The 15,914-nt window shown below is 39.5% G+C and overlaps 1 protein-coding gene across 1 annotated transcript in view; it reads left to right on the top strand.

The window, feature by feature from the left end:
• The window catches only part of LOC124552500, a 65,027-nt gene that overhangs the window by 36,580 nt on the left and 12,533 nt on the right, over nucleotides 1-15,914 (top strand). Inside the window, exons 4-5 of the mRNA XM_047126784.1 lie at nucleotides 2,306-2,427; nucleotides 8,516-8,586. Of these exons, the coding sequence (XP_046982740.1) occupies nucleotides 2,306-2,427; nucleotides 8,516-8,586 (193 nt within the window). The remainder of the gene's footprint in view (nucleotides 1-2,305; nucleotides 2,428-8,515; nucleotides 8,587-15,914) is intronic.

Below are 15,914 nucleotides of genomic sequence, written 5' to 3'. Positions count from 1 at the left end.
AGAGGAAAGGCCGCTGGACCTGATGGGATACAGTTTGATTTTACACAGAGTAAATGAAGGAACTTGCCTCCCTTCTTGCAGCAGTGTACCGTAGGTCTCTAGAAGAGCGTAGCGTTCCAAAGAATTGGAAAAGGGCACAGGTCATCCCCGTTTTCAAGAAGGGACGTCGAACAGATGTGCAGTACTATAGACCTATATTTCTAACGTCTATCAGTTGTAGAATTTTGGAACACATATTATGTTAGAGTATAATGACTTTTCTGGAGACTAGAAATTTCCTCTGTAGGAATCAGCATGGTTTTCGAAAAAGACGATCGTGTGAAACCCAGCTCGCACTATTCGTCCATGAGACTCAGAGGGCCATAGACTCGGGTTCCCAGGTAGATGCCGTGTTTCTTGACTTCTGCAAGGCGTTCGATACAGTTCCCCACAGTCGTTTAATGAACAAAGTAAGAGCATATGGACTATCAGACCAATTGTGTGTTGGATTGAAGAGTTGCTAGATAACAGAACGCAGAATGTCATTCTCAATGGAGAGAAGTCTTCCGAAGTAAGAGTGATTTCAGGTGTGCCGCAGGGGAGTGTCGTAGGACCGTTGCTATTCACAATATACATAAATGACCTTGTAGATGACATCAAAAGTTCACTGAGGCTTTTTGCGGATGATGCTGTGGTATATTGAGAGGTTGTAACATTGGAAAATTGTACTGAAATGCAGGGAGGATCTGCAGCGAATTGACGCATGGTGCAAGGAATGGCAATTGAATCTCAATGTAGACAAGTGTAATGTTCTGTGAATACATAGGAAAGATCCCTTATCATTTAGCTACAACATAGGTCAGCAACTGGAAGCAGTTAATTCCATAAATTATCTGGGAGTACGCATTAGGAGTGATTTAAAATGGAATGACCATATAAAATTAATCGCTGGTAAAGCAGATGCCAGACTGAGATTCATTGGAAGGATCCTAAGGAAATGCAATCCGAAAACAAAGGAAGTAGGTTACAGTACACTTGTTCGCCCTCTGTTTGAATACTGTTCACCAGTGTGGGATCCATACCAGATAGGGTTGATAGAAGATATAGAGAAGATCCAACGGAGAGCAGCGCGCTTCATTACAGGATCATTTAGTAATCGCGAAAGTGTTATGGAGATGATGGATAAACTCCAGTGGAAGACTCTGCAGGAGTGACGCTCAGTAGCTCGGTACGGGCTTTTGTTGAAGTTTCGAGAACATACCTTCACCGAGGAGTCAAGCAGTATATTGCTCCCTCCTACGTATATCTCGTGAAGAGACCGTGAGGATAAAATCAGAGAGATTAGAGCCCACACAGAGGCATACCGACTATCCTTCTTTCCACGAACAATACGAGACTGGAATAGAAGGGAGAACCAATAGAGGCACTCAAGGTAACCTCCGCCAGACACAGTCAGGTGGCTTGCGGAGTATGGATGTAGTTGTAGAACTAAAATTTGCATAAAAGTTCTTTCAGGCTGTTCATTTTAATGGCATGTTGTTATATTATCAATATTTAGTTCATGTTCTTTGGTGAATCTAGTACATGGAGAATTTCAGTCTCTCCGCTTCCAAAATTACACAGGTCTGCAAGTAAAAAACTGCATACTTTTGCAGCTGTCGTGCTCTTATTTTTTGTCACAATCCTCTTCAATGATTGTCTGCCATAATAACCAATTCTCATTTTTGTATGCATTATAACCTTGTGGACGACGTTTATCCATTTCACGTGTATGTGGTATAGATCTTTGATATGGTGCCTCTTCAGTCAGCAAACACTTGAGCTACCTTGTTTATGGAAGCACCCACCATACGAGCACCAACATCTGCCCACATCCTAAGTCACTTAACTCCAGCATAACGCTGTCACAACTACACAGAACACTGTTTTGACCATAACTGGCTCTTGCAGCATATTTAGGATATTGAACAGGTGCCGTTCAGGGTCAGATACAACAGCACAACCAGCATGCTTGGCTGGCATCTGCATTTATGTTCAAGGATGCATTTCTGGCAGTGTTTCCATATTTGTAAGTGGTAATATAATGTTTTTCATGTGGTTGTATAAAGTTTTTCATGTGGCAGTATAATGTTTATGATGTGGCAGTATAATGTTTATGATGTGGCAGTATAATGTTTATGATGTGGCAGTATAATGTTTGTCATGTGGCAGTATAATGTTTGTCATGTGGCAGTATAATGTTTGTCATGTGGCAGTATAATGTTTGTCAAATCAGTGGTTGTTAAATCATACATATCTAGAAATACTATAATGTTGTTCTTTGCAGAAACTTTTAAAAGACAAGAATCACAAACTTGAAAATAAGAGAGAGATGCTGAAGAACAAAATAGAAGCGTTAAAAAATTTTCAGCCATCGGCTGAGGACACTGCCAATTTACAGTTATGTCGGTAAGTTTTCAAGGTGAAGTTAAACTCTCTTTTTTTATATATATATATATATATATACTCTGAGAATTAAGTCATGTATGTCTTTATTTATTTATTTATTTATTTATTTTTATTTTTACTTTCAAATTCAGTTACATCCTTCAGGAGATCTCTTGGTTTTTCGAAACAAATATCGGACAGTTGCTACCGTTACATTAATGGCAAACAGTGGCAGATAATTTTACAACAGTAATAGACTTGAACAGTGATACAAATTATTGAATGAGTAAAGTAACCACCCACATAAGACTGAAATTATTAGTGTCTCTGTGTGATCCACAACGGTTTGTTGAATTAATGAAAAGGCGACTCCAATTGCTTTGTAGAACTTTATTCAGTCCAGAACCACTTTCAGCTTTCTTACTAAGCCATTCTCAAGTGGGTCTGAAACTGCTATACATATGATAGAAGTATACATGTATATGATTGAAAATGAAAAAACAAAGCTTACATTTGTTCATGTAATGCACACTTGAAATTACTCTGCAAATTTGTAGCTGTATCAAAATGGTATCTAGATGTTTGTAAATATGCCCTGTAAGCAGCCCACAACACTTTCAAGCTATACCAAAAAACACTTTAGTTCCCTGTAGATCAACTTTTGTCACAGTAGGACTATAATTCTTTACTTGACATGGACACTGGAACAGTATTGCATTTTTATTAAAAAAATGTTTTTACCCTCTTACTTCTACTGCCTGCAAATTTGAATCTGTCCAAATATAAAGCCATCTCTCACTGTATGATCACAGAATATACCAGTAACCTGTAATTTATTGTCAAACAAATTAATTACATCCTTTCTGTTTAAGTAAATAACCTTCTCAGTGTTGGAACTCTTCAGAAACCAAGACTGTGACTTTCACAATACATTATTTCTGGTTAGGTGGTTGAGAAACCAACTTTTCTTACATTTTTGAGACAGCTATCAAACGTTAAACTGCACATAAGTTTGATGGTATTTCTTTATCTCCTTTGTTATACAGATGGTAAACTTAAGCATATCTCATCCAATCAGTAAATTTTCTGGTGGTAGACAAGTAGTTACACAAATAACTTAGTATGTCACTAAACTTGGAACGCTAATTAGCTCTGCTGATATTTTATCATAACCACTAGACATTTTTTATTTCAAAATTTTATACTGGTTATTACTTCTTCTAGTGTAGAGAGAGCCACATTGATGTTACTAGAGTTATTAGTAATGGCTTGTGTGAGATGTTAAATGGCAGCATCTATTGAATGTGAAAACCTTATCTTATCAGCAATAGTTTATTAAATGTTTGTTAAAAAGTTGTGCGACTAGCAGTGGAGTGTGCACTGAGAGGAAATTGTCCGATGATAAGAATTTTTGTGCGAGATTAAAACTGCGTGCTGGACCAAGACGCAGATTCAGGACCTAGCCTTTCATAGGCAAGTGTTGTACTGCCTGAGCTACCCAAGCATGACTCGTGACTTGTCCTTGCAGCTTAAAGTCTACCAGTTCCTCAGTCTTGAGTTTGAGTCTTGGTTTGGTACACAGTTTTAATCTGCCAGGAAATGTCAGTTTTGCAACTCTCCACACATTTGCTACCAATATTTCATTTACTCTTAATACTATAAACTATTTCACTCTCCAAAATGTTGGGTTCAGGACACGGATTTATATAAAAAGACAGTGCAAGACACCAACATGGCAATATATGCCATCACATATTTGATCTGTATCATAATTTATATCCAGTGTACTTGAAAATAACTTTCGGCAACATTTTTGTAATCATACTGAGAACAAAATAAGAATACGACAGTTGCTGGCAGTTATGGAGTCATTCCATTAAATCTTAGTTTACTATCTTCTACTAGCTGTCAGTTCCTAGTCCACTGCTCATTTCTGGCTTTCTCATTCACTCACAACATACCTCTCTGTATAAGTGCATAACATCAGTACTTTAGTAAATTTGAAGTTTACTCTGTGAATAGCAGCATTCAATAAAAATAATTTACACAGCATGAAGGACCAGCAGTGATACATACGTATGAGTGTGTTGAAAAGTAATGCCTCCAAAAAATTTTTTGTTCTGTTCTCAAAATCAGTTGATGTATTACCTGCCATGCATATTACTCAGTCGCTGATGCAGGTTGCAAATCTCTGCTGCTAGAGGGCTATAAATTGTAGTGTGTTGGTATGTAATTTAACTATATCACGCAACTATCAGACCCTCAGAAAACTGAAAGCACGAATTCGAAGAGTTTGTCCACACATGAAGCATCCCCTCCTTCAGTATGACAATGCTGCAACAGTCTGAAGCCTTGGATTCACTGTCATTGATAATCTTCTGTACAGTCCTGACTTGACCCTATCTGATTTTCATCTATTTCTAAAGCTTAAAGATCACCTTCGAGGATTTTACATTGATAGGGATGAAGTGGTGCAATCAGAGGTGTGGTTGTGGCTGTCAACAAAATCAAACACTGTACCATGTCAGTGTCAACCAACTGATCTTTTGTTGGAAGAAAAGTGTTCCTTGCGAAGGTGACTGTTGGGAAATAAATGTGTAAACATGAAGATTAAGTCCAAATTGCCTAATATAATGTTGGAAATTGGCAAAAGTAATGGAATGAGTTACGGTAATCTCACAGTATAGCTGAGGTACTGAGCAATCAACAAGGGCATACAAAAGATTAAAACTCTTGTTAAGAGTCCTGATAATGTCTTTCAACAGAGTAAAATGGTTCAAATGGTCCTGAGCACAATGGGACTTAACATCTATGGTCATCAGTCCCCAACAGAGTAAAGTGATCCACCCCTGTCGTAAGGCCTCTCAGTTCACACTGTGGTCTCACTGCAATCTCCATCTTCCCGCGTTCTATCCCTTGCCTCCGAAATCAGTACACTGTGTGACACAAGCAACTTCCCCTGTGCCAAAGCAGGCTTACCAGTGCCACATTCGTATCTTTTTTTTGTTTATACCCCCTCCCTCCCAGCCAAGAGCCGCCCTTCCCTCCTTCCCTTCCTACCCTTCATGCCTCTCACCCACTCAAACTGACACACCTCATCATGATTACACTGTAGCACTAGGATAATATCGTGATGCGTGTATATATGTGTGTTTTTATTGGTTGCTTAGCTCTGATGAGGGATATTTCTGAAGGATTAACAATTTCAGTCTTATTTAATGAAAAGGCCACTCCAATTGCTTTGTAGAACCTTATTTAGTCCACTAGCATTTGCAGTTTTTTTGTTTAGTCATTCTCGAGTGGATCTGAAACTACAACACACATACAGATGTTTACATAAATAGGGTTGAAGATGGAAAAAAACGAGGCTTGTGGAGAAATGCTCTCCAAAAGATACAAGTCTGGTAGATTGAAAATCTTGACTATCTAATGATGTCATGAGAATACAGTCATCTAAAGATTGTTTAATTTATTACATTATAATTCTATCTTTTGCTTAAAGTGGAGTTCAAATTATTCACACTATACTCAATCAATATTTGATAATGAGAGCACTTGGTGACTTTAAACATAATATCAAACCATTTTTAAACTTTTTTTCGCTTACGTACTTAATGTCAAATATGCAACACATTAACACATTTGTAAAGTAATCAAATGTTTGAAGGCATTTAATATTGGGGCATTCAATTCTTTAAAGAAGCAGGGGGGGGGGGGGAGATACTTACTAATACTGTAGTAATCAGTGTGTAGGTGCAAGTGGGCACACGCCGTTAGACGTGATCTATTGCATCCGCCAGTGACAGTCTGCAAATTATTTGCCCTAACTAAAATGTATGTGGAACAAGTGTGTTCAGAGGGCCGCTTCATTTCCAAAATAAAATTTTGCGCTCTGCAGAAGAATAGAAGTAGGTGGGAGATACTGGTTGAATTGGAGCTGTGAGGATCTGCCTGAATAGCTCAGTCGATTAGAGCATTGCCCGCAAATGAGAAGTTCTGTGTTTGAGTCTCGGACCTGAACAGTTTTAATGTGCCATAAAGTTTCAAAACAGCTTGTTAATTTGTATTACCTCTCACAGAAAGATATTGTTGTTTTATTAATCTGTCAAGATATTTGCTGTCAGTTTGGGAGGTATATGTTTTGCAGTTAATCTTCAGATTTTTTTGTGAACAATGGTCACAGTTGGACATGTGTTTGTAGAGTGAAATAGACGACAGATGAGAAAGTAGTACAGTAATTTAGTGGTGAATTGTAGATTGACGGTAATCTACTGTGAGGTAAATGCTGGCATACGAATTGTGAATTAGATGAAGAGGGTATTGTTGTTGTGGTCTTCAGTCCCGAGACTGGTTTGATGCAGCTCTCCATGCTACTCTATCCTGTGCAAGCTTCTTCATCTCCCAGTAGCTACTGCAACCTACATCCTTCTGAATCTGCTTAATGTATTCATCTCTCGGCCTCCTCCTACGATTTTTACCCTCCACGCTGCCCTCCAATACTAAATTGGTGATCCCTTGATGCCTCAGAACATGTCCTACCAACCGATCCCTTCTTCTGGTCAAGTTGTGCCACAAACTTCTCTTCTCCCCAATCCTATTCAACACTTCTTCATTAGTTATGTGATCTACCCATCTAATCTTCAGCGTTCTTCTGTAGCACCACTTTTCAAAAGCTTCTATTCTCTTCTTGTCCAAACTATTTACCATCCATGTTTCACTTCCATACATGGCTACACTCCATACAAATACTTTCAGAAATGACTTCCTGACACTTAAATCTATACTCGATGTTAACAAATTTCTCTTCTTCAGAAACGCTTTCCTTGCCATTGCCAGTCTACATTTTATATCCTTTCTACTTCGACCATCATCAGTTCTTTTGCTTCCCAAATAGCAAAACTCCTTTACTACTTTAAGTGTCTCATTTCCTAATCTAATACCCTCAGCATCACCCGACTTAATTAGACTACATTCCATTACCCTCGTTTTGCTTTTGTTGATGTTCATCTTATATCCTCCCTTCAAGACACCATCCATTCCGTTCAACTGCTCTTCCAAGTCCTTTGCTGTCTCTGACAGAATTACAATGTCATCGGTGAACCTCAAAGTTTTTATTTCTTCCCCATGTCCAGATGTCATAATCAGCTATGTTTCGAGAGGACTTGTAGTTTGCAATTGTCAGAACCAAGAATGAGTTCGTCATGGAAGCGTAAGTTCCATGCTGCGCAAAATTGACAGAGGACCACTATCACGGCCAGATGAATTTGACGAACTTTGAGAAGGTGTGAGAAAAGATGTGCTGTACACTATAATTTGTGAGAATAAGCCACCTGAGAAGTCGTATGTTATGGACTTGGCTGAAAGCAAGGACACAGTGTCATACAGTCACACCTTATAATCACAGTCTAAACACAATAGAATTGGTATAGGAAAATATTGAAAGGCGTATTGGGGGCACAACACATCAGGGGACTTGAGGGCTCTTAAGAAAAGTTCTTTCCAGTTAGTTACTGCCAAGGGTCGAGAAGGATTTTGGAGTAAAGGGCAGAAGTAGAGGAAGAATAATAGGTTCTGCTGTTCAGCACTGATAAAGTCAAATAATAATTGGCACTTGGTGTCATCGAAATTTCTGTCGATGAAATCATCATAATACGGCCACATCTGCCATCAATGAAATCATAAGTATAACTACATCTAATGTAAGTGATTCATTTTCTTTCTGTTGTATAAGTGTATATAACTATTGCAGTTAGGATCTTTATTGAATATGTCAATACATAAGGTGATTTCAGTTTCGACTGTGAAAAAAATTTGTCATCTTTACCTCTATGCGTGCTTTTGGCTTTTGCGAAAGTGTGAAGTAATGGAGATGGGCAAGGCTGCCCCCCCTCACCCCCTCCCCCCTCTTGGCTTCTTACCCTGCGACAATCTATGTGGGGATGGGTGCGCTTTCTCCACTCTCTGCAACACCCTCTGCAATCAGCCTGCGTACAATTAACACACAGTATCTCTCTCAGAATAACTTAAATGGAAATTAATAACTGTAACTGAAATTTTCTTGAGGTAATTAGCCTAGATCACTTGCTTGCAATTATTTGTTTGTTCACAGGCTCAAATACCAACTCTACAAGGACATAACTGGAGTGCGCTGGGATTATAAAGCTAATGCACCTCAGGGCTGTATCCTTTAATGGAATAACATATTTCTTCTGATTTTGATTTAGTGATGTTCAGATGAGTTAAGAAAGCATTCACTATAGCATCTAGCACCATCTTTTACTATTATCATGTATTATCATGATTATTATTCATCATGTCGTGGAGTCTGTGAAACACATGTTTTGGAAGAGACAACCGTTAAATTGCAACCACAATTTGTGAAGAACAGTCATGCACATACTACATTTGCTCAGTATGATGAAACTCATTTGACTTTTGGGGCTATGAAGAAACTTTGTGAAGAGGTGATTAAATCTCTTTCATGTAATTCAAGAGTGATTAAAGTAATGTCCTGTTTAGATATACATATTTTAAGTAGGTGGACAGACAAATGCACATCATCTACCAACAGGTTGTGATACTGTTGTGTTACGAAGAACGTTGACATACAGATTAAAGTGTGTTCTTTTCTCATTCACAAGTATTTGCCATACAATAATGTTGCTATTAATATTAAATATATCTCACTTTTTGGAATATCATTTCACATATTGTTGTTGCTTTTGAACATTGAATTGTTTGCTCTTAAAATCTAAACTGGGCTATTGCTGTCAGGTGATGCTGTTAACATTAAGACTTGACCCTGGTGGTTGTGATTTTACCCAAGTCAGTGTATTCATAGTAAATTTGTCTCATGGTGGGCAACTGAGAGCTCAGTGCTCAGCATCAGAATGGAAATTTCTCACGTGTCTGATCATCACCAAATGTACAGAAGTCTCGTGTGATTTCCACTTGGACTGCAAACACAAGGGGTAATGGCACCATAGTTGCATACCTAGTTGAAGTATTGCTGTTGTTAGGATAAGGCTAGTACCTCTAATTCAGTTACCCATCAGTATACTTTTTGTCCCAATATTTTAATAAACATGTTTTAGGCAGTACATGACATTTCTACACACTCGGTATGCATTTAATTTGTGGGCTCAAAAACAAGTCAATTGTGAGTGTCATATTCATTTTGTGAAGTATCATATCTTTCTTCCTTTATATTTCAATAAATACGTTGCTGTTGTTATTGTTACTTCACTTTGATCAGTTACCTCATTTCTGACTTTTGACGTGCTACTACAAAACTTTCCTTCATGCATAACATATGCAGTGGAAAACAATTATTTCATTAAGCCCCTTACATAATTTCAGCTTTTCATTTTGCTGTGAATGTTACAGTGGCCAATATGACAATAAAAGTATTGCATGGTTGCAATTGTTGCAAGATTTTATGTATGTAATTGTTTTAAAGTTATGCGAGAAAGGAAGTAAGGTCACAGTTTGTTTGTTACTTTAGAAGCCATTGGAGGCAGAGGAACAGTACTAACAATATTATTAAAACGATTGTTGCTGCTAACCATATAGCGGAGATCGTGAGCCGTATTTAGGCACAGTGAAAAGACTGTCACAAAATAAGCTTTTGTCCAACAAGCCCTTTGTCAAAGATAGACAAAACACACACACACACACACACACACACACACACACACACACACACACACACACAACTACTACGCAGTACTGACTTACTCAGGTATGATACTGAATTAAAGTGGGTCTGCCTTCTTGCAAGAACACAATTTTTGTTTCGGTTTGTTTAGTTGCAGGAAGGAGATTCATTATTATTTTCTGCAAGCAGGGAACAGTGCTTCAAATTTGATTATAATAATAGTCAGATATGGATAGGTGAACTTGATTGTGCCCTTGCTTAACAAACCATCCTAGCATTCACATGACCTGCACATCATGGTAGAATAACAGTCTACCACGGAGAACTTCTGCTTTATGTTTAATTGGGTTTAGTTTTAATAGTGCGTAACATCATGGCAATTCTCATATGTAGTAAAACCTGCTTTCAAGAAATTCCTGAACATAGGAAAATTTAGCTTTTAAGTATATCAAACCATTTTTAAATTCGGACCTATTTTTGACAAAATTTCTAAAATTTGAAACTTCCTGGCAGATTAAAACCGTGTGCCCGACCGAGACTCGAACTCGGGACCTTTGCCTTTCGCGGGCAAGTGGTAGAGCACTTGCCCGCGAAAGGCAAAGGTCCCGAGTTCGAGTCTCGGTCGGGCACACGGTTTTAATCTGCCAGGAAGTTTCATATCAGCGCACACTCCGCTGCAGAGTGAAAGTCTCATTCTTTTCTAAAATTTGTTTGTGGCTATTTTTTATTTTTTCAAATGTCACACTATAATTGTAACAGTGAGTGCCACAGTTCACAGCTGATTCTTACTGTCAACATCTTAGTGTTTTGGTCAATAATTTTGTGCCTCATTCTCCTAGTAATTGAGAGTTTACTGTTAATTCATAGTCTGCAATGAACGCATTGCGTTATGTTAAATAGTTCCCTGACCATCAGGATATGAAGTGCGTACTTGATTTTAGTCTTCAAGTACACTACTTTCATTGTAGAATATAGATGATATTTCAAGAAAACAATAAAAAACTGGCATTATTTCTTTTCTACAGAGAAATTTCTAAATTTGGAAACATACTACTAAGTTAAGATGATCAATCAGAAAGCAAGAATATATGCAGCAATTTCCACTCAGATTTGCATGCTGGACTGTAACATAAGTCACATTACGTAGTGTTACAAATGTTGGCATACAGCCTAGTTTTGCAATAGCACTAAACTCTTTAACTGCATCCTTATAAAGTGCATTTTTAAACTTAAGACTGTAAAAACAATTGTTTCAGTATTTGTGTCAATAGAGTTGCTGCTGCAAGTTACAATTCTTTGTTTAATTTGTTTTGCACATGACACATTTTGGGTGAAGTTTACTGTTGTCAAGTGTGTGTTTTCTATTACATTTTTATGAGTTAAATGTTATGCTTGCTGTGTGTGAAGTACTGCATTGTTCTAGAAACAACGAGCAACAATTTGTTGTTATTAATGTTTTACATTAGATCGATACTATGCAGCAAAATTTCTTTCACATTTCCAACAATCTGTAGGAGAAGCATAGTCAGTAGCGATAAATTTTCATGTTTTGAAAATTAGATTTGTTACTGTGGTGCATTGAAAGGCCTCCCTGCAGTGGAAACAAAAAATAATTTTTTTGTAAACACTTGTTGCCGGTTTTGTAAAGACCTCAATGCTATTGTTGTGGAGGCAGAGTTGACACTGTCGTTACGGAAGGCCGAGTTCGTGAGTTTGTGAAATGGCTTCTGGTGCAGTACACTGCTAAGACAATTTTTCTCTGCCACTATTACACAGCTATGGCGTATGGTCACGTAACAGGAAAGGACAACGAAGTTTCTACAACACTCCAACAGTTTGTAACAGTCACACAAGTGAGTTATAAAGGTTTACTTATCTTTGTGACTTGTTGAATAATGGAGTCTGCAACACTGCTTGTAATATAACAAAAAAGGCCCTCAATGGTTAAGTGCAAATAATAGTAAGTAAACTTCACAGTACATAGCAAATGCAATTTACAACAATTGTCTGTTGACTTCTAAGAGTTCACTAGACAGCGTTCCCTGTCAAAGTCAGCTCTGGACGAGGATCTATAACCATGTAGGCAAGAACTGCTTTTCTATCTTCCGAGTGGCCTTCTGTCTGTTGTCGTGCGGTCAGTGGCGGATTGTACTCGGCTGGCAATTGGCTGAGGCGAATTTGATGTCTTCATCCTCAGTGCCGCCTGTGGTGCTGGTGAAACTCCCACAAGTGGCGATTGTCTATGGCACTTGTACCAGCTCGCATCATTGTGCCTGTGGTGTTGTTCCCTGGCTGTGTCTTGTTCAGAAGACACAGCACTCCTCCCCAAACCACCGCACCATTATCATGTACGGCTGAGCACCATATCGACAGTGAGGAGGCGGCACAGGTGTTGGAACCATTGTTGGAGCGACAACCGTTGCTGTAGCCAATGCCAAGTTGCTGCTCGCACCCTGACTACCGTCTTGAGATCGCGAGGGAACACCGGCCGAAAAACGATGCAGAAGGTGTGTCCCAGCATCCATTGTCAGGGCATCTTCTTGATGGCGTGAATCCGCAACAGCATCTTTCTAACTGGAGGCCCCTCGGTAGGCCTCGGCACAGTGCTGACCCAGCAGTGGTAACATGGCAGGTGCTGCCGGACATCTGCTAGTGGGCAAATGCGATGTCAGATTGATGCCCGTCGGCTTGAGGTCCGAAAACAGCATTGCGTGACCCCACTGTTAAGGGTGGTGCTTGGGTTGTGTCGACCAGGAAGCCAAGGAAGCTGTGAAGATACAAGAAGTGGCAGAACTTTGCAAGCGACAGAGGCGAATTTAATTTAGGTGCCGCTTCTGCAATTCATCGGGACCTCGAATCTGAAACATGTGTGGACCAATTGAAGTAGTAATGATGCCGCACTCCCGTGACTTCTTTCTGCCATAGATTCTGTAAAACACATGTTGGCTAATCTGGTATGTCGGCTGACTAGAATCTGTAGGTTCTAGCTGCAGCAGGGGCTGGAGCAAATGCAAGAGTGTGCGGTGGCATCGCCCGTGTAGCAAATCTGCCAACGAAGGCCCGTTGTGGGGCTGAGAGTGAGAAGTGGACAAGAAGTGAAGCAAGGCTTGTCCGCATCGATGATGCGAGCAAAGTTCGTCCATTTGCTTTTTGAACATGCGAACAAAACGTTCAGCCTCACCATTTGTTAGGGATGAAGCGAATGTAATAATTGAGACTTCCCTAAGCCAGATTGCAATTCTTTTACCTTCTGAGGTGGTTTGACATCATGTATTGCTTGCAAATGTGCCTGTGTCGGATGAACAACTCGAGAATTGCAGCCAGCAACTACAATATTGTCCCTGTAATTTGTACATGAAGGCACAGAAGTAGTTAGCTGTTCTAGGTAGTGTTGCAAAATGGCAGGTGGTGATGTGCTACTGAAAGGCAAAGGAACTTAAAAAGTCCTAAATGTGTGTTGAAGACACAGGTAGGTATTGCGAAGGTCAGTTTTTGAAAAATAGCGACCTGTGCCTAAGTGATCCACGAGTCTGTCACATCGAGGTAATGCATAACTGCCTGAGGACTGACAGTGGCTTTGAAGTCAGTACAAATCCTAATTTTTCCCGATTATTTGTGAATATAAATTTGTGAATATCAACTACTCGGGAAGACCACTGACTTGCAGAGATGGTATGATTATGCCATTATTTTGCCAGTGAGCCAGTTCTTTCGCAACCTGTTCACAAAGTGCTACAGGCACTGCACATACTGTGAAAAAGCGCGGCTGGGTGTTGTCTTTAAGCATGATGTGCGCTACAAAGTTATTGGCTTTACGTACGCCAGAAGCAAACAGTTTTTGAAATTCGTCACAGAGCTTAGCAATACTGTCACTTGAATTGAAATGAGACATAGCTATCACATAGGCCACAGTGTTTAGTTCAAACAAGTAGAGACCAAAAATATTAACTGATTGTCTACTTCGTAGAACTTGAAAGGAAACTGTCTTCTGCAGATTGCGATACGTGGCTACAATGTTCAGTGTTCCTATCACTGGAATGTTCTGACCATTGTATGCTGTAAGCATATTTGTAGACTGACACAGTTGTGGTTTGCCTAACAGTTCATAAGTTTCATAGCTTAACAAGGACACTGATGCACCTGTATCTAATTGAAATTTGACCATATGGCTTGGAATCACTAAAGGTACATACAATTTAGTAGAGAGATGTTGTACAGGGGAACTATTCCAGAATGAGATTTTCACTCCGCAGTGGAGTGTGCGCTGATATAAAACTTCCTGACAGATTAAAACTGTGTGCCGGACCGAGACTCGAAGGTAGGAGGCAAGGTACTGGCAGAAATAAAGCTGTGAGGACGGGGTGTGAGTCTTGGTTGGGTAGCTCAGTTGGTAGAGCACTTGACCGCGAAAGACAAAGGTCCCGAGTTCGAGTCTGTCTGGCACACAGTTTTAATCTGCCAGGAAGTTTCAGGGGAACTATTGATTGTTCTGTGGGAGCAACCTGTTCTGAATTTACAACATGCACTTGCATAGCAGGGAGCAAGTGTTTCACATTGTGACCCGAGGACTTTCTTTTTAAGCAAACACTTTGTACATGTCCAGTTCGGTGGCAGGAGTAGCAAGTGGCTTCAAGTGGATTGGCATGACAGGCAATCTACACATTTATGTGCTGAATAGCATTGGGGGCAAGATTTTGCACCACACTGTTGGTGAGCGAAGTACACCTTGCACTTAAGCTGTTGACATGTTACGATGTTCTGTCCGTGAGGCTGTTTGTGTGGCTGTTTACGGGACCACGCAGCACTGGAGCTATTTGCACCTTTCAATTCTACAGCACAAATGTTACCAGAGTGCTGAAAACTGTCTACAGCAAAAGCACAAGAGCCTTGGTAATTAGTGATCTGCAATAAGTCGGGTGATGCTGAGGGAATTAGATTAGGAAATGAGACACTTAAAGTAGTGAAGTAGTTTTGCTATTTGGGGAGCAAAATAACTGATGATGGTCGAAGTAGAGAGGATATAAAATGTAGACTGGCAATGGCAAGGAAAGCGTTTCTGAAGAAGAGAAATTTGTTAACATCGAGTATAGATTTAAGTGTCAGGAAGTCATTTCTGAAAGTCTTTGTATGGAGTGTAGCCATGTATGGAAGTGAAACATGGACGATAAATAGTTTAGACAAGAAGAGAATAGAAGCTTTTGAAATGTGGTGCTACAGAAGAATGCTGAAGATTAGATGGGTAGATCACGTAACTAATGAGGAAATATTGAATAGGATTGGGGAGAAGAGAAGTTTGTGGCACAACTTGACCAGAAGAAGGGATCGGTTGGTAGGAAATGTTCTGAGGCATCAAGGGATCACCAATTTAGTATTGGAGGGCAGCGTGGAGGGTAAAAATGGTAGAGGGAGACCAAGAGATGAATACACTAAGCAGTTTCAGAAGGATGTAGGTTGCAGTAGGTACTGGGAGATGAAGAAGCTTGCACAGGATAGAGTAGCATGGAGAGCTGCATCAAACCAGTCTCAGGGCTGAAGACCACAACAACAACAATACCTGCTAAAGAGTAGGATTGGAATATTTCACAATCTATTCTCTGATCCTATTGTCTGTCACATTCTGTGTGATTGTGTCCCTGATAATATAGTCACTGTAATATTGTCCACATTCACAACAGACATTTTTATCACAGCGTAAGTGATAAAAGATTTTGTTGAAGCATTGTGCCTCCCTTTTTGTGCTAAGGCCAACCCTAATGTTGAGTAATGAATGTCATTTTTTCCTTCTGGTACTGTAATTTTGAACTATAGTGGATTATTTACAAAAAACTTAATGAGGGAATAAATATACTGT

This window comes from Schistocerca americana, chromosome 10, assembly GCF_021461395.2.
Source record: "Schistocerca americana isolate TAMUIC-IGC-003095 chromosome 10, iqSchAmer2.1, whole genome shotgun sequence".
NCBI lineage: Eukaryota > Metazoa > Arthropoda > Insecta > Orthoptera > Acrididae > Schistocerca > Schistocerca americana.
This window is presented reverse-complemented; position numbering and strand designations above follow the sequence as displayed.